Below are 24231 nucleotides of genomic sequence, written 5' to 3' on the forward strand. Positions count from 1 at the left end.
TATATATATATATATATATATATATATATATATATATATATATATATATATATATATATATATAAGATGGATTTTTAAGTTATTATTGAAGTAGCTATTTATCTATGATTTCACTGAAAACTCCTTGATGACTTGCAGAGACATAATTTTCTCTTTACCCCATATAACACAAAATTAAAGTGTTAAAAGAGCATGAATTCTGTATATATCAACTTTAATGTTAATATTTTTGATGTGCATAATTAACCGCAGCGTTTTAATTGTCAAGTAACTATTACGGTAATATATGAAAAATTTAAATGTTTAATAAGTTTAAACATTCCTCTTGATAGTATTACTGCTGCAAAAATTGGTAGGGGTGGCCACAGGGGTGGTCAATGATTGGATAAGGGTGGCCATGGCCAACTCTGGCCCCCCATCTAGCTCCGCCCCTGCAGTAGATAGTTAATTTTAGGTATTTCAGTCACTAGTAGTTCATACCAGTTTTTATTTATTCCCTTTATATTTTGGATTTGCTTCAGTTTCCTGTACAACTTCAATTGTAGTTTTTAACCAAGTGTCCTTAATAACTACATGTTTTTCGATGAATATACCTCTTACTACCTTCCTTAAAAATACCCTAATGCAGAAAGTGTGCACATGCATTTGTGCTGCACGATTTTGAAGTTTATCAGACATGTAAAAATTTGGCTTTTTATACCCCTTTTAATTTCTGTGTAACCTCAGCACCTATACTTTATGTAAAATAAACCTGCAGTTATGGAGCTTGAGATAATTTTCAAAAAAATGCTTTTCCTTTAAGGAACAGTTAAATTCCAGAAATATTGGAGTCTAGTTGTCAGATTGACGCTGTTGACAGTGCTGATGCAGACAAAGGAAGGTCTCTGCTCTAACATTAAGCTTCAGATGACAACACTTCAAAGTTTCAACCAATAATATTAATTATTTCTGCCAGCAAAATGCCTGCAAATTATATTTGTAAATTTTTTCTTTGTCTCTGCATAGTAGAATACAAGTTATCAAAGATAGGAGACGATCAAAGAAAGCAGAAATCTCAAGATAATACAACAACCTGTTTCTAGACCTAATAATAATAAATTATTAACTAAAGAGCATTTGCACTGAAAAAATAGCCTTTTCACCCTGCTCATGGCTGTCAGAAAACTTTCCCTGCTATGAATGGATGTGATTTGGCTCTGCACTTGTGTAATCAGCGCCTCTTATTTAAACTGAAATAGATTTCCAGTCCTGGCACAGTTCAGCCAAGAGAAAGAGCAGCCTCTCTAAAATAAATGGCAACACAGAAAGAAGCTAAAATTATTTTCCTTTTTACTGTCACTGTAAATAGTGGCAAAATGGAAATCCAGCATGAGGAGAGAGGGGTGGGAATGGGGGATTAATGATTACTTCACAAACTGGGTGTAAATCTGAAGTGGCTGAATACCCCAGAGAAAAAGGCAAACCACTCATAAAAGATGTAAAATAAAAAAAAAGAAAGAAATAATGGGGGGGGTTAAACAAATGAGATCTAAATCCGAGTTACAGTTGGATTTGGATACGTTGATGGCTCTCCTATCTGAGTGTCAAGCATGTACCGTGGGTGTGCTAAACAACATCCAAACATCCCCAAATCCCCCAGGCGCCTATTGAGAGGCTAAAGAATTTGAGAAAGTAACTGGCTGAGGAAAAAAGGAGTGCAGGATTGAGGGTTGGTGGGGAGGTGGAGAAGGGTGGAAAGGGGAGATATAGGGAGTGTGTAATGGGGAGAGAAAAATCAATGGGTACCCCCGAAGCAAAGAAGAGCCATGACATCATCGTATGGCAAGGAGCACAGAGTGGGGTGGGCGAAGGGAGAGGAGGAAGGGCACCCAGTCACTCATTCTGCCTGCCGGGGCCCATCCGCTGGAATGGATAAGAGCCGAACAATGTGCCCTCCATGAATGGGATCCCAAATCCCACAGAAGGGAAAAAAATCCCAAAACAAATCACCAATGGGAAAGTAGAAGGCTGAGGGAGAGATGGATAAAGAGACAGAGAGAGATGGAGAGAGACTCTTAAAAAGATGTGCACACAAAGCAACAAAGCATCCTGGGACATGTAGAGCAAGACAAGTAGAAGCCGACACAAAGCTGCTTTTGTGCTTCGAGGCTGGTGGGTGGCTTGGAGACACCAATCTGAACTTCGTGCTATTTACATCTGAGCCTCTCCAATATATTGATTGGGTCATGTAATCCCTGAGACGATAAAGGGAGAAAGGATCAGATCTGAGTATGTTGGTTTGCTGGGGTCTACATGCCGGCAGCATGTGGGAGGCAAGAATGGTGCTTTACGTAACTCGTCAGGAGAGCGGAATGGCTTTGGGTTGCGATCAAAGTTGTGGTGGTTTGATAGAGACACGTGAGGCACGAAGGAATGTTTGGAGAAGCTCTGGTAATGGGACCTCCTCGCATAAAGTTAAAAAAAAGTCTTAATTGCTCTCCTTGTCAAGCTCCGTTAATAAGTACAGTCACAGCTCAGAGGGCTCAAACTGTGCATGGGGTGTTTGAGACTTTGGGTTGTTGTTTGCTTGTGAACAAGGAGCTTCCGTTTTTTCCATGATTACAAGAGTCATGGTGAAACCAACGATAAAGAACAAAAATAGAGCAAGAAAAAAAGTATTTTATGTTTGATGCTTTGATAACAAGAAAACATAAACAAGCAGGTTTTCACAACTTAGACTGTAATAATTATAGTGTGGAAAAGGAGAAAACTCAACACTGAAAACTCAAATCGGCAGATGATCTCATACACTTAAACCAGATATACATACAGATACATCAGATGAAAAGAGACATTACATTAGTAGCCATTCAAATTTCCCTACTTTCCTTGATGGGTCCTTGGCTGGTCCTCTACAATTCCTTTTTAATCATCAATCTTTGTACTAAAATATTCTGTCATGATTTGTGGACATTAAAATCTCAAGAGAAGGGTCATCAGTAAGAAAAAATGCATGACCAAGAGAAGGCCAGTGCATGGAAGTTGGAGGGGATTTGGCTGGGAGTAGCAGGGGAGTAGGCTGCCATTCGGCTGGCATTTGACTGGGAAGGGCCATTTTGAATGGCTGCTACTGTAAAATACACTTTAATACAAGTCTTGTACCAATATAGCTTGCAAGGGTACTTATTATTACGCATGAAGATAGAAAGAGAGAGACTTTCAAGGAAACCCCAATTCTAACAGAAATAGATTGGTGGGGGTATCGTCCTGCCATGCTTAGCTGCAGTAGGGAACTGTGGTGAGTGAATCGGTAAGTGCTTGAACCCAGTTATTATAAAGCAACACAGCAATGCTAGTGTTGTCAACAGATCTGACAGAAAAATGGTCATCCTGGAAACATAAAAGCACTTGTGTTTGAATGAGAATAATTTACCACTCAACTTCTGCGATGCTAACAGGTACTCAGTTACAGAGAAATCCGAAAAAGAGTTCTGCAGGAGCTGTTCCTAAAGTCAACAATTTACTGAATGCTTACTATACTAGTGCAGCAGCATGTCAAGACAAAGAGAGTATAAAGCCCATACAAAAATTTGAGAGATACTTACTGATTGTGGACTGTGAGTGGAGTTGATGCCATCATGCACACACATACCTTTCAGATTATTGGATAAAACTATTCTATTATTTCTGTCAGAAAGCTTGTAGAATTTTGCAAAAATAGGCAGTCAACTTATGCTAAGGGTAAGTTTCAGGGCTTGGGAATGCAATCAGATCAATCCGAACTGTGACAAAAAGCCAATTTGTAGACTGTTTTAAAACCATTATAAAACTGGTAGAGAATACTTAAGATGTAACAATGACAGATCTTTAATTTTAGAAATATTACTTGAATATGCATCTTATTCCAAAACCTTATTCTGTCTAAAATTCTTATGCAGCAGGGCCTGACACAGGATTCCAATGATGGTTTCTGCATATCTGCTCCTTCCTGATATCCAAACGTGAGACTGCGTTCTTGCATTTTGAACATTGTGGATTTGTGTCATCCCTCTACAAGCCAATCATGGTGGAGTGGAGACGGTGTGGCTTACTATAAATCGTAATCCTATCTGTTTCACAACACCTGGAGGTTTACTGACATTCTGCAGGATCATATTATCCTAAACATTTAGTTTGAGTACTGACAACATCTATGGCTTTTCCTTTACCCTGATGGACTCCTGCTTGTTTTTATACAGAAAGTTGCACATTTTTCTTTCTTTGTAGAGGGCATCATCTGATGGATGGATTGGGCAGTTTGATCTTAATACCGGGCTGTACTTATATAATCAACTATTACTCCCATGTAACAAAGGGAAAAAAATACCGGAAACCTCAGCACACACCACATATATCAAACCACAGACCTGCAAAAAAAAATTTAGGGCAAAATCTTCTTTTAAAAAAAAAGCATAGGGGAGACCAATGACAACCCTTTGTTAGCTTTGTGCCACACCCCATATGATTAATCAAAAGTGCCCTGGCATGGCAAAGTGTTTCTGATGCCTTGCACTGCATCAACGTTTCATTTCATTTAACTAACTGAAATTTTTTTTAGACATTTAACAAGATGACAGAGAAAGTCCAGACTGAAGGTCGGCCACTCCTAACTTGTCCAGGTACCAAGCAAGTCTTCTTAAACATATGGCATTTGTTTAAGGTGGGAAAAGTTTGTTGTTTGGAATGCTATAGTGTGCAAAATAAAATAATAATACTCCTCCATAGTGGACATAGGCAATTTATACTTAGTGTATTTTCACGACCATAAGGCGCACCGTACTAAAAGGTGCAGTCTCAGTTATGTGTGCCATTACTGTATTTAACACACACATATGGCGCACCGGACTATAGGGCGCGGGTTTTATATACCGGTACATACCCTCTACTACTTTTTAATACCTCTAATGCGTATTTAAAAATAGAGCGGGAGCAAAACTGAGTATGTTTGTGCGTTATTCATGTATTTATTACAAAGTATTAATCAATTCCCATCGAAGTCATCATCCTCTGTTTCTGAACGACTCCAGCTGGAAAAGTCTCTTTAGGGAAAGTCTTTCTCTTAAAAATCACCATAGGCGGCAGTTTCTGTCCATTTGCATGGCAGCCAAGCACAACAGTAAACGACGCCTTTTCATACCCCGTTGTGTGTATCGCTACCGTGCTGGTCCCCTTCTTCTCCACCGTGTGATTCACCGGGATGTCGAAAGTGAGCGGCACTTGCGAACCATCGATTCATTAATCTTGAATTCTCTCGCGGCTGCTTGATTTCCATGTTCCTCTGCGTAGCTGATAGCCTTCAGTTTAAACTGTGCTTCATAGGCGTGTCTCTTTGCAATTTTCAGGGTTGTTAAGACAACAATGTTCTGCATAAAGCACATACCTGTTCTTTTATACACAATCCACGCTCACACTTCCCCCTTTAATGTTCTCATGGCGGTCTCAACAACGTCCGCAGTAACAACACACACATTATCAGGTCCATTATAACGTGTGTTTGCTATACACTGTTTATTAGAAGCCCAGTGATAATTTATAAGGAAACAAAATAAATGGATAATTTTTTTTTTTCTTTTTTAAAAACAAGCCAGCTCTTGCTGACACTGACTTTAAAATTAATTTCACAGATGACTGGAGTGGAATTCAATCCATGATCTTTAGATAAAATAACTTAATTGATAGAAATCATCATTAGTACATTAAGCAGATTATCCTTATTTAATTATTCTATTAAACTACTCAACTTATTGCTGGTGTTCTATTGTTCTCCGTATGTCTTTATATCAATATTGTAATGAAAAATAAATAAAACATGTTAGACAAAATGATTACAGCTCTTTCTTTGGTTCTAAATCAAAACTTTTAGATCATGTTACGTTAGATTCTTTGCAGTTGGGATGTAATGCTACTTCAAGCAATAATAACATATTTTGTGGATTTTTTTTCAGGTCTTTGACAGACTACCAATATGTTTGGAGGGGGTTGCATGTGAGTCTAGGTTTTTTTTTGTTTTTTTTTTTCATCCAGAAAAAAAAAAAAACAAGTAGGAAATAAATGTGCCACCAGACTAATGAAGGAAAATCAGTAGGGGAAAACAGTCCCGCATTTGTCTCCAAATTGAGTTTTGAACACAGGAGTTTTGTGTTATCAACTGCTTCTGTGTCTGTCTGAAGCTATTAACTAAAGAAATCTCTTGAGGCATCTGCCAGCATGTAGAAACTGTATTAGCTTTTTGGTTCAATGTGTCTTTGTTGGCTTGCATAAAAAATAACTAACTATTGAAATCAGCTTCTTTGTGAGTAGATAGTCTGTGGTGTAGATGACACAAAAGTATTCTCTTAACCAGATACTTGCTTTAAAACTGAATGATACTGGAAAAAAAAGATATAACCGAGATCAATGATTTTCTGCTTTCAGACTCTGCAAAGCAAAATCAAGGCCCCTTTCACATTTGTTAAAAATAAAATTAAAACTGCTGCACTGAGCACTGTAAACAGAATAAAATAGTTATCTTTTTTAATAGTTCTTTTGCAAACACCTTATATTCCCCAGAGGCTTTCTATAAAGTATAATTGTCCTTGAGAAGTTATAAAATATATGGATTTGTGAGTGACAGTGAAGGCCACTGCAGTACTATCAATACTGCAAATGAATGGCAAGTACAGCTAACACTGGAAATCAAGCAAATACTGACAATTTGTTCTTAATCAAATCTATTTACAAACATAAGCAGTGAACATGGTCCTTACATACCCTGACCACTGGAGATAATACATAACCATAAACTAAGCTGTTAATATAAGACAAGGATCCGAGCTGAAATGCAAATAGCCCAATGCATTCCTCTTCTCTCAACAGAATGACTACTTGTTTTGGCAAGAATGACATGAGGTTCACATATTTTCCCCCAATTTGTGTTTAATTGAATAACAGCATGCTTGTTTTTCAGTTTAACATAAAGATAAAATCTATTTTTAGTAAGATATCTTATTAGGGTTGTCAAAAAAAATGTATACTCTGAAAGTATGCTGTATCCGGATACAAAACAAAGTTGTTATGGTATAGATACTAAACATATGTACTGTTTCATATTATTGCTATTGTTGATTTTAGATTTCTAGATTATTAGCACATGAAAAGAAAAGCACCCCAGACAAGTTTAAAATATTGTCAAATTGTGTTATATTTGGGTTATTTATTTACACACTTATCTAACCAGCATCTGTGATTTATTGAGAAAGCATGGTCCATGATGAGATGGGACACTATAACTTTTTCAGAATAAAATTATGGATGCCTTTCATTATTTGTCATTATTTTATCCCATGGTATCGAAAATGGTTTGGAATATCAAAATATTTTCTGTGGTATCAATTTGGAGTCCGAAATCATTGTATTGTGACAACCCTGCTATCTGTCAAGCTTGCCTGTGTGAGAAAGGAATAGTTAAAAATAATAACTTAATATTTTGACATTTTAATGTTAGAATTAATTTCTAAATATTATTTTCTTATACTAGTGGGTTCAGATTCATTCATTTTGTGTTTGAATTTATTTACAGCACCATGTAGCATCAAAACATTGTACAGGCATTAAGGTTTCTTCATTTTGGTCAATACAATACAATTTCAATATTGATATAAACAAATTAAAAGCCTCAGCAAGACGTCCAAGATTGCCCACGACAGAATCCTGTTAAAAAGGAAGACGGTTTTGGCATGTTTAAAAAAACATATAGAGTTTTTATAGAAAACCTATAAAACTCCATAAACCCCAGAAATGTTACTCTGAGACCAATGCTGCAATCATAGACTGTAATCTATACTGAAATATCAAAAATATCATATCACCCTTATTGTGCCAAATTATATTGGGATATATATTTATAAGGAAATATTTTCCACCCTTAAAATGCATAATGTGTAATTTTTATTTTTCATGTTGCTTAATATTAGAATAATACTTACTGCAAGAAAAAATAAATGTAATCTTTTAAAAACATATTTTGGTTATTTTTATTGCATTTATTTTTCAGCTCAGTAGAAAAAAAAAAGGAATTTGAAAACTCAATAAAATACAACCTTCGTTTTGTAGATATTGGCTTTCAGCAATAGTCATCCAGACACTCTGTCTTAAAGTAACTGAGGTACCCTGGGAAATGTATTTAAATAGCTTTGTCATAGAGGTTGCAGATTACACATAAAAAATGTTTTTGGTTTTATTTTCATTACCTAAAATATGTGTTACAACAGAAATTTCCCTTTGGGATGAATCAAGTTTTTTTTTTTAATAAAATGTTATTTATTTTAAATGTTTTTGAAAAAATCTGGGTGGATCATCAAAATAAGTGGTCCTCCTGATTGTCAATCATTCTAGTGATATGTTTACATAAGGCCGTCCTACGTGCTCGTCCCTATTTTCACTTACCGGTGGCCAGTCTGATATAGTGGAAAAATTGCGAATCTTCTTTCGGAAAGTAAGCTTGCATGAGTGATGCAAACAGCAAATTTTAACACAGCGTGCACGCGGAGAAATGGACCAGTGCATGCTCTTGCATGCCACACAATACCTTTAAATCTCCAAGGACGCAGATGGATCAAAAAGAGAGGGTCCAAAATGGGCCTCATTCAACACCTCAAGCTAGATGAGGTTTAAAGACAAAGGCTTAAAAATCAATTTATAAATTTAATTTATTGTTGCCTAGAAAAAGAGTTATCATTACTTAGAGCTTTCCCACTAATAGCTTGCTTGTATCTCAGTTTTAGTATGACTATGAAGACTGAGAGTATGTTTATTTTTAGCTTATATTGATAGACTTTTTGTCCTCCAAGCCATTTAGATAAAATTGTTGTCATTTGTCTAAGATCATGTCCCTTAGATATCGCACTAGCTCAAATGAGGCTTCATCCCATCAACCCATCTTTTACACCACCCTGAAACAACCACCTGGTTTTGGGCACAGAGAGACTCTGAATGGAACAGTGCAACTTTTTCTTTAGTTGAAAACCACAGCCTAAGAGTTGGAAGAGCCAGATCTCCAGAAAACTAATAGTTTTTCAAAAATGTTATCCTCCTTTTTGGGCATATTTTGTTTAAAATAAAATGATTAATTATTGCAAATAAAGGTACTGAAATACACTGAAATTTCCAGCTGTGAAATATGCATGCAGCACATAAATGGAGAAAGCCAGCAGTGGCTGTATCTGTTTGTGTTCAAGCTCAGCATCTTCAAGCTAAAACAAATCTAAACTGACAACAGATCCCAGAATCAGTAACTTCAATAAAAAAGGTGTTTGTGATGAGATAAAAAAAAACAGTAACAGTTTTTTTAAGCATGTATAAAGATTCAGCAAAACCCTGTTGTAAAGCAGATAAAACACCACATTTGTGTCTGTTGTTACATGCTGATGAAAAGGAAATTGGGCATATCATTAACAGCTAAAAAAGCGAACTCCCTGAGGCTTCCAATGTAGACATCTAGTATTACCATAAGCACTTCATGTCCCCAAAGGGGAACTGGAGGATAGATTTTTAGCAAATTCTCACTTGCTGCAGGGTGAGCAAGTCCCCCCACTCTACGATCTCAGTTAAATCAACCCATCATCTTGCTCTATTATTCTACCCTCCCTTTCATTATGATCTGGATCCTATACTGCCATTGCTCAAATATAAAATTTGCTTGGTAGAAATAGACTCAGATTGATCTTTCGAGCTGTTCAACAGGTCTTTCATTCTAGCTGTGCTAAAACATTTTCAAACGTCTTTATAAGAAGCAGAAATATGGATTAATAATTTTAACGTGATGGCATTCAACATACAGTGCCATACAAACACCCATGCAAACCCATTTTATAAATGCTAAAATTAATAAAAAAAATTTTTTAGTATTTGATAGCTGTCCCAACATTTAAAGCAAAATAATACAAGTAAAAGTCTTTACATTTAAAAAAATGCATTTTACTGGAATTTCTATCTGACATTTCAACACTAAAAACTTGATATTGCATGATTGTTCATACATTTGTGGACTATTGTAATTCTTTACTATCAGGAAGTCCACAAACTGTAGTTAAAAGCCTTCAGCTGATCCAAAATGCTGCAGAGAATTAAAAAGAGAGATCATATCTCTCCTATCCTGACTTCCCTTCATTGACTTCCTGTTAAATTCGGAAAAGAAAATCCTCCTTCTCACATATAAAGTCTTAAATGGCCAAGCTCCATCTTATATCAGAGATATCATTTTTCATTGTGTTCCTAAAAGAGAACTTCGCTCTCAATCTGCAGGTTTACTAGTGGTTCCTAGACTTTCTAAAAGTAGAATGGGAGGCAGATCTTTCAGTAATGAGGCTCCTCTCCTGTGGAACCAACTACCAGTTTTAGTCCATGAGGCAGACACCCTGTCTACTTTTAAGGGTAGGCTTAAAACCTTCCTTTTTGGTAAAGCTTATAGTTAGAGAGGCTCAGGCTATCCTGAGCTATCTCTATAGTTATGCTGCTATAGGTTTAGACTTCTGGAGGATATAAGAACCCATTTTTCATCATTCTGCTTCATTCTATCTCTATTCTCCCACTCTGCGTATATATAGGATTTCCACTCTGCGTGTATAGGATTTCCTAAAAGCGCGCGCATGCGAGTTCACGAGTCTACGGAAACCGCGGCAGACCAAACCAGATGAAAGTGCGCATTCAGTGTCTGCTCTGCCGATAATGCAAGCGTAGAAGAAGAAATGTGCTGTTTACCTGTGCAAAGAAAGAAACAACGAAAGAAAAATGTCTGAGGACTTCAGTGTTGAGGAAGAGCATGAGTTCTTTGCCGAGCTGAATGCGCACTTTCATCTGGTTTGGTCTGCCGCGGTTTCCGTAGACTCGTGAACGCGCTTTTAGGAAATCCTATACACTACTGTTTATGCTCTAAAAACATTCTAAATGACTTTGTTTCGAGTAAATTATGGACGCTACCCACTCACGACACTTGGAATACATTGGACGAGCAGTATGGAGGAATATTGACACGTTTTTTGTGGACTTTTATGGACCTTTCTGCCTCGGGCGCTGGGCACCTCCATTATTTGAATGTCAGCAGACAGCAAGAAGCCTCCCAGATCTCCAGATGCATTTGAGAAATCAAAAAAGTACTTCAGAGTGTTGTTCAGCATGGGGGTGAGTAGAAAATGAAGGCTAATCATGTTTTGGGTGTACTATTCCTTTAACCTCCTGAAGTCAACACTTTTTAGAACCACATTTTACTGCAAATACAGTTTTAAGTATTTGGGGTAATCCTACTAGCTTCCATCATCTTGAGCCTATTCTTCTGATTCTCCCCACATAACCTTAGTTTAATATAGGCCTGGACTTGGATTAAGCAGTTCTAGTCCATGAGTATGCTGTGATTCAAACCAGAGGACTAGAACAGGTTTGCAAAATGACATCCTGAAATCCAATCCTCTCTATACTGCTTTTATCCATCCAACTTTTCTCTGTGCTCAGTTCCAATGTTAGTCTACTTTTCCCTTTTCAAATTTTCATTTTTTTTTTTTTTATTAACTTTGAAACATGTTTTGCTAGGTACAATCTTTTAAAGGTAAAGGATACTACCCCAAACTGTAGTTGTTGTTCAGTTTAAAACAACTCATGGACTCCACTCATGAAGCATTTCATGGCACAAATTGATTGGAGGAAAGAGATATGAGATGCTTTGGCAGCTTTCCTCCCCCTCTGCTCTTTAGGGAGAGTTCTAATAAAGCAGGAGGCTGGTTAGATGCAAGAGTCTCTAACTCTCCACTTAGCTTCCATAGAAATCAATAAAATCTAGAGCACTAGTCTTGCCTTCCACTCCTTCATCCTCCCTATCATCACTATTGCATGACCTTTACCCTTTCTTGGCTGTTTTCACATCCGATTTCACTTGTATGTCTTGCCACATCCTTCCTCATCACCTTTTAATTTTCCTTGTTCTCCAATTAACAGCTCTATTTCTCCTTTAGGCAATTAGCAGCATCCAGGGTGTATAACCTGTGTGGTAATCACCGTTATGCACCCGCAGGTGAATCTCTGAGTTCCTGTGACGCTTTTACGAATCAGAAGTTGCAAAGAGAAATTTTAAGGAAGAGAGAAGAAAACTATTCTCGGAAAACAGCAAGTGAAAGTCAGATATCTAAAAACTGTGCAAAAAATGAATTTGCATCATCTCAGTTAGAAGAGTTCTATCCATCTAAGAAGCATCTTGGTGCTTCTAAGGAGAATGTTTTTCAACAAATGAAACAACAGTGCCCCCTGCAGGAAGACAAAAGTAATGGCTCTCTGAGGTTTTTGGTAGGGCTTATTTTCAGCCAAATTTCCCCACCAATGAGAGGAAAAGGTGCATTTAGATAAATTAATACTTAATTTTAAAGCCCGGGGAAATACAATAGAATCCACTCCATGTTAAGTATTGAAAAATCATTCTTTCACATAACTATTTTTTTACGTCTTGAGGTTCCCAGGAAAGATAAAAGATTTGAACATGTCATGTCTTATTACAAGTTTGGGTTTAGACTACATTGCCTTGGGGCAGAGCCCAAAGAAACAAGCAGGAAAAACACTAACTAAAACTATTCAGCTGGAACAACAGCACCCATGCTCATAGGATAATCAGACCAACCAACAGTGGCGGCCGGCCCATAGGGGGCGCTGGGGCACCGCCCTCCCTGATAAGAAGAGAGAAACGTAAAATATATTTTTAGAAATTAACTCATAAATGTCAGTTTTACTCTCTAGAGTGTGTACCTATAAGCAAAACAAATTGTATAAACTACATTTCCCTATCTACTGTCATTTATTTGTGGATTTCCACAGACAGACTCCTACCGTCTCTGTCTTGGGGGTCTGATCAGACCGCCCCACATTTGCAGAGAATCTGCCAATCATGTACTATTGCTACAGTAGGTGAATTTAATAATTTAATGGCCAATCAGCGTCTCAGAATTTTATGGTCTTTGGGCTCTGAAAATACTGCCCTTTAACAGGCTTCTGCACCCAAGCGCAGGTGCAGACAATTAGAGGGACGATGGCGAACGTAACGAGTGAGGTGCAGCTTCCACCAAATTCGGTGAGATCCGTATTTATCTACCCATTTGCCAGAAGAACATCCCTGTTGTAGGATGTGAAAATTTCCTGTCATGGTTATTGTGACTGTGACGAATCCACCTCATTACTTAAAATAACCTATCTAACTTTGCGTGCCACACACACATTCCTTTTATACTGTGCTTGTGAGGACCAATACACTCGCGCTGAGCCCAGTAGCGGTCCATTAACTTAAAACACACAAGCTGTTCCTGGTTACCTGCTGGCGTATTGAGGGTGCACACTTAATATTTCAGTGAGGTTAGCCGTGTGTGTGTACGTGTTTATGCTATGGGGACTTGTCATCTTCAGTCTGGCTGCGTCTTTGCTGGGTTCAAACCCAGTTTGGTGTAATTGAATAAGTCAATGAATCTGTGTAAATGAATTAAGTTGTAAAAATTATTTGTTTTTGTACATCAATTGTTTGTGGAGGTAATAGATGGACAAAACTGATTTATGAGAAGAAATCAGAAATAAGAGAGCCTGAGGTGAGGGGCTTAAACTATTTAATGAGGGCTGTGGGAAGAAGAGCGGCCATTTCTGTTTTCTGTTTCTTTGTTACATTGCTGGAGGGAGGCTGAGGCCCAGAGTATCTTGTATATGTTTAGTTTCTTTTGCACCCTGTTTTGAGTTTTTGAGCACAATAAATCACCAACACCGGTAACCCGACTGAGCCTGGATTCTTGGAGGCCAAAGAACCCCGTCACAGTGACCCAAATCATCACTGTTACTGTTATTATATAGTAAATTAAATCATTACTGTTAAATTGTATTTAATTTCCAATTGTTTATTTGAATTCTTATTCCGGATTAGTTGGAGACATACACTAGGCTATATCAGCCCCACCAAAAATATTTTTCACCAGCCGCCACTGCCAACCAAGTGGAGGCTAACGCTAACTAAAGATTTCAGCATCCATGACATCAAAAAGTGGGGCATTTATGAGGCATTCAAACCTCAGAATATATATTTTCACAGTTTATTAGAGTTTTAATAGCACCATGATAAGTATCTATGGTTGTTAAATGAATCAAAGCTCATTCCAATTAAAAATAAAAATAAAATTGATGAGAAAAAATTAATAGGAACAGAATGGAAATGTCCTACATGATATCTGCACACTTTCTAATATGTATTGTTAAGTCTTGCCATAATGCTCGTTTAGAAACATGTATAGAAAATATTAAGCTTATTAAAAACAAAAATAATAATAATTTAGTAAACCCCTTCATAAGGCAGAACTATAGAGTTAATATAACAAATAGTCAATTTTTAGCTTCAAAGTGCAACTCTAAAGATAATGAAGAGACACTGGAGGCTTCATGTAACAAGCTCCCTGATCTCTGCTCTTTACACTATAGTTTCTCTAGAGCCAGATGCTGGGCTATCCTTTAGCCAAGACTGACTGCTTTGGGATAACCAGCAAATAACAAAACCAAAAAAGAAGCAAAAAGAAAAAAAGAAGAACCAATGATGATTCTTTTCTTGCATGAAAAGCAGGTAGATGTATTTAAGTATAACTGAAACACAGCTAATAGAAAGAGGTCATGTAGGTCATGCGTCAGTGTGCACATACCTCAGAATCTTCGTTACGTACTCCTAGCTGCAGGACAGCACTGGGAGACTTCAAACGCGCCTGGCTGGACTGGGCCATCTGCAGGTTCAGCTGCCAGCTGACAAAGTCCAGCTTAAAATACAAATGTTACTAGTTTAAGTAAGGTTGAAAAAAGGTCTTCCGATCAAGCCATTATTGAAATAATAGTCAACTGAAAAGAATTTGATGTTAAATAAAATGCAATGTCCAAGCATGAGGCTATTTAGGAAAAGGCTCAAGCTGGTTTTCTTGAATAGCTATGAGGTGAAAGATGGGAGATGAACATCAACATAGCTTTATAATGATTGTGGACATGTGGGCACATGTGGGTAATTATTGTATAAATCAAGATGTGGGTGGGCATAGGTGAATGCATATAGTTATGTTTATATTTACAGAAATGTATTTATTATTTTTATTATTCATTATTATTTATTGAATTAAATTGTAATGTGGACGAATGTTGGAGTTAAGAAATATGGAAAGGAAAAAGGGAATGATTGCATAGTTTTCACTTCTTCATACTTCATACTCTTATCTGACATAATTTTATTTTACATATAATGTAATTATATGTGGATCATAAGTTATACACAATGTTTTTATGAATTAAATCTTTAATTTTATTTGATTATCTAAAGTAATCATAAATTAATATTAATTTATAATTTAGCAATCAAATAATCGCTAAAAGGACAATATAACCAGTAAGGAATGCTATCTGCAGTGAAGAAAACCTACAAGTTGTAGGATAAGTAGTTGTAGTTAGGACAAAAAGTGCAGAAACAGGATATATACTTTGTATTCAAGCTGCAGTTTAAAGATATAGGAATTCACAACATATACTGCATAGTAAAAAATACATTAACCAGAGGGTTCCCTGAGAGGCCTTCATAAGCATATCAGAACTGCCCACCCTACAGTGCACTTAAAAGCAGAATTTGGATACAGTTCTGTTTTATTTTTTTTAACCTTTTGTTTTATTTGTGCAATATACATTTTAAACATAAGGTAAGTTTTAGTAGTTAAAGAAAAATATATGTGGAATCTTGTATCCAATCATCCAAGGAATCATCTGAAAAGTCGATAGAAGGAATTGTTAGCTGCAGCCCTACTAGGAACAGTTTGAAATAAAAGAAATATTTTAAAATGTAATACTATCATTTCTTTATACTTGGATTTCTATCAGCAGCCTGTGTTTACTCTCGACTATAGTTATTAGCAGTATTTACAGTAATTATGAATCCTGCACATTTCCTACAGCCTTCAGGTTATCCTGCCTCATAGCATTCCTGCCTCTTTCTGCTCCAGTTTGGCTGATTTACACAGCGGGGGTTCATCAGTCAGCTGATGCAGCGTGAAAGATTAGCAGCACTGAGTCAAGGCGGGACATCTAAGTGTTTTATGATTCAGACGGAGGCCATAATAATAAACTGAGAGTGACTTATTGGGTTGGGATCCCTCTGCAGGATGAGGGAACAGCAGTAAGTTAGAGGAAAGCGCTGCAACATTATTTACGATGCCGGCATCACAATGTTATTATGTTAACCATTTTAATTTCAGGGTATGGAAACAAATCCATCTCCAGAAAATAAGATTTGAACAAGGCAAGGCAAGTATATTTATACAGCACTTTTTATAAGCATAACAATTTAAAGTGCTTTACCAAGGAAGAAAAGAGAAAGAACCCTGCAGTGTTGTAAAGGCAACTTTAATGATTAAAGATAATAAAAATGAAGAATCAATAATGACGATTATATTAAAAAAAGATACAATGATTGATAAATACAGAAGACATTTTTAAATGAAAACTTTACTAATTATGGCCACACTTAAAACCTATGTTTGCAATCTGGATTTAAAGCATTTTTACAGTTTTCTGGAGTATTAAATGCTAAACATGTTTGCCTGTGTTTGTAGAGTAGACTTAGGGCAGAAGACCTGAGAGGTCTCGGTGTTTGATGCACTGACTGAAGCCTGTGATGTATTATGTTGCTAAACCATCCAGTGATTTATTGACTAACAAAATATTCTAAAGTCTATTTTCTGGGATACGGGGGTGATGAGCTCAGTTTCCCTAGTTTTGGTGAGGATGCTAGCAGCATTCTGGATCAGCTTCTACGCTGACCTGTGAGCAGTTTATCTAAAATATAACTCTGTGCTACAGCATTCAACCATAACTGGCAAAGCAAGCACTTCAAAAGGAATTTCACCATTGATGGTGACACAATAACTAAAAGCTACTTACTTAGCTCAGTAAGTAAAAGCTGAATTTGCTAAATTTCTTAAGATGACATATCTGGACTTAGCTGCATTTATATGAAGAGATACTTGCTTTCATTTATATTAGTTGAGTTTCTAAAGCTGGATTTGTAAATGTAACAGATTGTTCATGATTAGTGGCATTTGTTCTCCTTTGATTAATGGACTATAACACAAAGGAATAAAAACTGGCTGAAGCTCCCACATCCACTCATTATTCTGACTATTTACTCTAATTTTGATGTTTTGTAAAACAAAATCCCTGTATCACCTATTACGTTAATAACCTAGAAAGCCATGTATTTGAAGATGAACTATTTTAGTTTTTACCAGGCTGTCTGCAGGGACAAAGCACATCAACTTCATATAGCCGAGAGAGTATTTGTAGTATTTTCTGAACATTTTAAAAAGAAGAAAAAAACAAAACGGTTCAACTTTATTGTTTGCTTGTCAAACTGGTAGCCAATTTATAGCAAATAAATTCTTTACAAAGTTTTACCCAACATACCTGAAGATAATACAACACAGTTCAAATATTTACTGAATACAAGGATCTATTTTAAAGTCACGATAAAAGTGCATGACAGACAAACCTAAACTCATCAGCTACAGAGGGTGGTTAACATTCACGTCAACTGTTGCTCAAAGTCACAGCAGCAGCAGATGGCCTCCAGAGAATCAGTTACTGTCACCGCCTTCGACTTACTAAGTCATGGGGGAGGGAGAGATGACTTATAAGACAGAGGCAGGTGAGACATCTGAAAGCGTGACAGCAAAACCAGTTTCAGCTTAATATCTACATGCTGTTTATTTCCTCTGGGTTAGATCGTGTCTCTTGAAGGGAAAGCCCGTTTGAAGTGTCACTCTTTGATGAAGTCGCAGACAGAAAGAAGCCTAAAACTTTAATGTTATAACAGGTGTAATATTTGACAGGATTTTTTGAGATAGGAACAGGGGAAAGGAATTAGAACCCAAGGTGTAATGGTTGAAGTCTGTGACTGTAATGCAGCGGATCAAGGTTTAAAACCCCATTGCATCAGGAATGGTGTTTGGTGTTTGGAAGTGTCTTCAAGCTACTTGCTGTGGCGAACCCTAAATTTGTCTGAACAATATAAATGTTTTTCCTTGTATCTTGTAGCTGACACGTGCATGCTTTAGCTCATTCATTAGAACAATCATAGTTTAATTTTTATTATGTAAATGAAGAGGAAAAAAACGATATTGGCCTAAGAATCAGCAGGAAAATATTGGCAGCATGCATTTAAAAAAGTTATACTAATGTAAAAATAATCTGCATTAGCCTTAAAATTCCTGTATCAGTCAATCTCTACTGTACAGCATAACAGGTAATGCACTAGGGTCATATGGGTGATAATTTTGTACTGTTTCAACATTTTCTTTATATTAATTTCATTTATTTGTTATTTTAGAAAACATTGCTAAACACTTCTCAGTCTGTGTATACAGACACTTGGAAAAATAAAAATGTTTTAGCTTATAACTGGGCCTACCTTTTTAGGGGCAAAGGTGTTGCGCTTCAGCTTCTCGACCAGCTCAGGTCCAGCAGAGGCCCAGGACTGGGAAAACACCTCAGCTTTATCTGGGTTTAGATGGATCTGCTCAAGCTGCTGCAGCAGAGCGGCCGGCTTTATGCTGTGATACACTGCCTACAAGAGGACAGAATGAGGCCATTTTAAATAAATTAAATGACTCAATTATCAAAGTAACTTCATAACAAATTATTTATAACCAAAATAAAACAATAATTTTGTACTCCTTCAATCCTAGTATTGATCAAACTTAGTAAAAAAAAATTTAAATGTACTGTTTATAAATACAGTGTTCTATAATGTGAGTAGAGATAACTATTTGAGAAGTTTTTCATCCTAAAAATACATCCTACAGGATACATTGTGAACAATGTATATTTGTAGCCTATGTATTATCTTAAGTTAATCAGTGGACAAGGCAAGGGAATGTGCAGTTCAAGAAAGTCAGATTTAAGGTTACAGTTTAAGGTTAGCCACAAGACAAAACTACCTGGCACAATAAATAGAAAAATCTGATTTCCTTTAGAGAACTGTGGCAAAAAAAGTATTTATTCCCGTTTTGTGTTTACAAATGTTTCGAGGGGTGCCAATAACTGAGGAGGTGAAATATGTTTCTTCCAAGCTCTTGTATAAGTAAAACTCTATTTATTAAAACACTGTTTTATTACACAGCCATTCACAACACAACAGTGACCCCTGCTGGAGAAACAAGAGTGTGAATACGATTTAAAATCATCAATTTTCATGCAATAATATTACTTGTACATATTTTATTGAGTGTATCAGGAGTCCTTGTTATGGCACATTTAAATACAATAAAACTTCAGTATGTTAAAATTTACAGAAAGGTCTAGTCTGTAAACTTATCAAATTACTAGAAATCTAGCAGAACATTTTTTTCTCATTATTTTTAAATGTAAAAAAAAAAAAAAAAAAAAAAAAATGGATGTTCAATAAATAAAACCAGAAGACGTTGCTCAACTAGTCTCTGTATAAAATTGTATAAACTCCTCTGGAGGTCAGTTACGCACCTGCTCAAGAATAAAGGCAGCTGTTTCCAGGACCAAGTCGAGAGCATTTTTATCTAATGACAGAGCAGCCTGGAGTTTTTGTTCTTCCTCTTCACTGAATGTCCGTTCACCCTTTAAAGCAAAAAAAGAAATAGAAGGGTAAGTAAAAAAAAAAAAATCATAAAAACTAACTAATTTGCAGTAAAGAAATTTGACAAGCGTCCTGTTTGATTTGATAATAATGCTTCTGAGCTAACGATGAACATATTTTATAAAGAGACAAGGATGAAGGAAAACATTTTGAAATCGAATTATATTAAGGTTACAAAGGAGTCACAAACTGCACATAAAATAAGATTAAAATGAAGAACAGAGGTATAAAAACAGTCCCATTTGAAAACCCAAAAACTAGAAGAGAAAACAGTAAAATTTCAGAAAAGATAAGATAAACTCCTTTTAAATAACAAGGGGATTAAAAAGGAGCTTTGACCCAATCCCTTCTCTTGTGATTGCTTTACATGGTACTTGGCAGTATGTCTACCTTCACATGGAGCTTCTGTATGATGCGGGAGAGCAGCCTGGAGAACTTGTTCACATCAATGGTGTTGATGAAAGCCACTGCATCTTTGATGCTGTTTAAAAAGAACATTTGAAAATGTTTTTGAAGAGTAACAACCCAGGTAGCACACGTTGGGAAAAAAAATCAATCTAGATAAGTCATTTTTTCCTAAAATAAGTTAATTTCTTCTTGGATTGAGGAGTTAAACGATGCATTTTGCCAATGGAACAAGACTATTTATATTTAAAATAAGAAAACACGATTGCATTGTCTTAATTCAAGTGGATTTTATCAAATTATCTCATTTTAAGATTACAAATATTCATGCCATTGGCAAACTATCTCATTTACCTCCTCAAATTATGGGTAAATACACTTAATTTAAGATATTTTTACTTTTTTCTAGATTGTTTTTCCAGTGCAGAATCTTCAGCTTGTTGAGCTTCTCTAAATCATTTGCTCTGATTATATTACCCCTACAGGTGATGGTAGAAGGGATCACACTCTGCAACAGATTTATAGAAGATCTGTAGCCTGTTGCTGCAAACACTGAAGGACCGAAGCTTCATTAGGAAGTACAGTCTGCTCCATCTCTTCTTTTAGACGGCTTCAAAGTTGTCTCTCTAGTCTAATTTATTGTCGAGGTGAACACAAAAGTATTATTACTCCTCAACCACTTCCACTCTTCTCCAACGATGGAAAAATAATTAATCTCCATTGTTTTGTTGACATTCAGGATAAATTGTCTCCACACCATGTCACAAAGCGGTTCACCAGCTCTCTGTACTCCATCTCTGATGCAACCAATGACTGCAGAGTAATTGGAGTATTTACGCAGATGACAGGACTCTGTCTTGTAGTGGAGGTCAGAAGTGTAAAAAAGGCGATAGTACGGTCTACTGTGGTGCTAACTACTTGATTAGACAGCTGATCCATATCTGATTTGTCAGAGAACAAGTCCATAGAAGTAGAAGGGTCCATGAGAGAGGTGAAGGACAAAACATTTGAGGTGTAAGAAGGAAGCTTTGGATCAAGGAAAGATGGGATGTCTGTTTGACAGTGGTTGAGAGAAGGATGCAGAGCTTGATCATGAACGGAACCTGTTGAAGAATGTGTTCAGTTTTTTGGCTTTTTACAGGTTTCTATCTGCCTGATCCTATTAAGTAAGTCAGTTACCATTACTTGTCCTCATTTCCATTAAATGACAATCTAAGAAAAAGTGGTTAAGAAAGGAAAACGTCTATTTGTAAGCTCACTTTTAACGTTAAAAAAATGTATCTTCTTCAAAAAAAAAAAAAACATGCCAGATTTGGACTATTGCAGCCAGAAGCAATACAAATACATTCCAAGGACCAAAACTGGCAAACTATAGCAACCAAAAATGCTATAGAAACCCCTAATCTAGAGCCAGAGAAAGGAGTGATGCTTCGTTAAGACAAATCAAGGTCAGAAATTACAGCAAGTCTAAAACAATCAAACCTCTTTTATTAGTATAAAGGTGTTTGTCTTTTTTTTTCTTCTTTTTTTACCTGGTGTCTATGTGCTGTAAAGATTATAAATTTAGAATAAGGTTAATTTAAATAATACAACAACCTTTTTTCACAGGTAAAGTTTTGGCTGAATAGAAACATTTAGGTCCCATTCTGATTCTACTGATATTTATGTGTGAAAGACTACAAATACACATTTTTATTTGAGGTATTCCAATAATTCCATTCCTATTCTTAAGCATTGTGGTTTGAGCACAATCATTATTTTCCTTCATAACTGTTTCCTTAAAAAGTGCTGGAGTAAGCGCAAGTTTTTTTAGTTTTAAGGAGGATAGTTTAATGCAGCAGTAAAGCATAACTATCTGTCCTGTGCAATTTCAGCAAGCTGTCTGAAATAAAGCTAAAATATTTTTTTTTCTCTTCAGAAAAAGACAACTCACCTTTAGAATATTTCCAGTAACAAAAAAACATATACGCTTTATATATTGCATCATAAGAAGTTCAACATTTTAAAGAAAAAGCCTGTTTTGAAAAACTGGTAAGCTATAATAATGAGTTTCATTTCAGAAGACATGTATACATTACAGAACAAAAGATTGGACACACCTTCTCATTCAGAGAGTTTTCTTTATTTTTTATGACTTAGAATATTAAAGATTCATACTGAAGGCATCAGAACTATGAATTAACACATGTAGAATTATATACTTAATAAAAATTTTGAAACAACCAAAAATATGTCTTATATTCTAGGTTCTTCAAAGTAGCCACCTTTTGCTTTGATTACTGCTTCGCACTCTTGGCATTCTCTTGATGAGCTTCAAGAGGTTTTCACCTGAAATGTTCTTCCAACAGTCTTGAAGGAGTTCCCAGAGATGCTTAGCACTTGTTGGCCCTTTTGCCTTCACTCTGCGGCCCAGCTCACCCCAAACCATCTCAGGTCCAGTGATTGTGGAGGCCAGGCCATCTGCGCACCTCTCCTAGGTCAAATAGCCCTTACACAGCCTGGAGGTGTGTTTGGGGTCATTGTCCTGTTGAAAATAAATGATGGTCCAACTAAACGCAAACCGATGGAATAGCATGCAGCTGCAAAAAGCTGTGGTAGCCATGCAGGTTCAGCATGCCTTCAATTTTAAATAAATTCCCAACAGTGTCACTTGCAAAGTGCCCCCATACCATCACACCTCCTCCTCCATGCCTCACAGTGGGAACCATGCATGTAGAGTACATCCGTACACCTTTTCTGCGTCGCACAAAGACACAATGGTTGGAACCAAAGATCTCAAATTTGGACTCATCAGACCAAAGCACAGATTTCCACTGGTCTAATGTCCATTCCTTGTGTTCTTTAGCCCAAGCAAGTCTCTTCTGCTTGCTGCCTGTCCTTAGCAGTGGTTTCCAAGTAGCTATTTTGCAATGAAGGCCTGATTCAGTTTTTCTAGAGATGTGTCTGCTGCTAGAACTGTGTGTCATTGACCTGGTCTCTAATCTGAGGTGCTGTTAAACTGCGATCTCTGAGGCTGGTGACTCGGATGAACTTATCCTTCGAAGCAAAGGTTATTATTGGTCTCTTTCCTGGGGCGGTCCTCATGCAGCGCATGATGGTTTTTGCGACACTTTCAAAGTTTTGCCAATTCTTCTGACAGACTGACCTTCATTTATTAAAGTCATGATTGCCACTCATTTTTTTACTTAGCTGCTTTTTTTCTTGCCATAATACAGTCTATTCAGTAGGACTATCAGCTGTGTATCCACCTGACTTCTGCACAACACAACTGATGGTCCCTACCCCATTTATAAGGCAAGAAATCCCACTAATTAACCCAGACAGGGGACATCTGTGAAGCGAAAACCATTTCAGGTGACTACCTCTAGAAGCTCATCAAAGGAATGAGAAGGTATGTCCAAACTTTTGCTCTGTACTGTACATGTCCGCCACAGTTAATGCTGGCTGTAACACATATATGTCAAGAAGAATACAGGGTTAAAAAACAAAACACTATTTATTATTTGCGGTTATTATAGAGCCTGAAATCCTGAGGTTTTGAGTTCAAGCCCCACTCCCACAGAGTGCCACTCTGGGTCTCTGAGCAAAGACCCTTAACCCCACACAGTGCCCCACAGTGGCAGCCCACTGCTCCCTAAGGGGATGGGTTAAATGCAGAGGTAAATTTCTCCAATGTGAGATCAATAAAGTTCAATTATTATTATTAAATAAAGGTCGGTTCAGGCGCTACATGCTAACTATGACCGACCAGATTAAACTGGGCCTAAAAAAAAAAAAAAAAGAGAAGCGAGCCTACCTTTGCGTTTCCTTAATGATGGAAGTCATGTCTGACTTTGCTTTACTAATAAAGATAAAAAACTATATCAAAACTGTGGCAGCATCCTCACGCTGATGTTATTGTTCCTGCTTCCGGTTGTCACAAGGCAGTCACGTGTGAGAGAGAGTGGTCTACGGAAAGAGCGATGGACAAACTGTTTCAGAGGCCTATCCGTTTTTGTTTTTTTTTAATGACAAACGGACTTTGGTTTTATTAAAAGTAAGTCATGCTTTGATCAGGCCTAGCTGCATCTGTAACACTAAACTAAACGAAGTGGACAATTATATCCTGACAGAGTGAGCTTTGACAACGTTTCATCCTC

At 36.7% G+C, this 24231-nt stretch overlaps 1 protein-coding gene across 1 annotated transcript in view; it reads right to left on the bottom strand.

The window, feature by feature from the left end:
* Positions 1–24021, bottom strand: part of commd10 (COMM domain containing 10) — an 88694-nt gene extending 64673 nt beyond the window's left edge. Inside the window, exons 1-5 of the mRNA XM_015377118.1 lie at positions 23889–24021; positions 20078–20168; positions 19558–19668; positions 18488–18643; positions 14697–14807 (exon numbers count right to left, since the gene is read on the bottom strand). Coding sequence (XP_015232604.1) covers positions 14697–14807; positions 18488–18643; positions 19558–19668; positions 20078–20168; positions 23889–23917 — 498 coding nt within the window. The 5' untranslated portion in view covers positions 23918–24021. The remainder of the gene's footprint in view (positions 1–14696; positions 14808–18487; positions 18644–19557; positions 19669–20077; positions 20169–23888) is intronic.
* Positions 24022–24231: the final 210 nt, after the last annotated feature.

This window comes from Cyprinodon variegatus, unplaced genomic scaffold (genome assembly GCF_000732505.1).
Source record: "Cyprinodon variegatus isolate N-32 unplaced genomic scaffold, C_variegatus-1.0 Scaffold147, whole genome shotgun sequence".
NCBI classification, from domain to species: domain Eukaryota; kingdom Metazoa; phylum Chordata; class Actinopteri; order Cyprinodontiformes; family Cyprinodontidae; genus Cyprinodon; species Cyprinodon variegatus.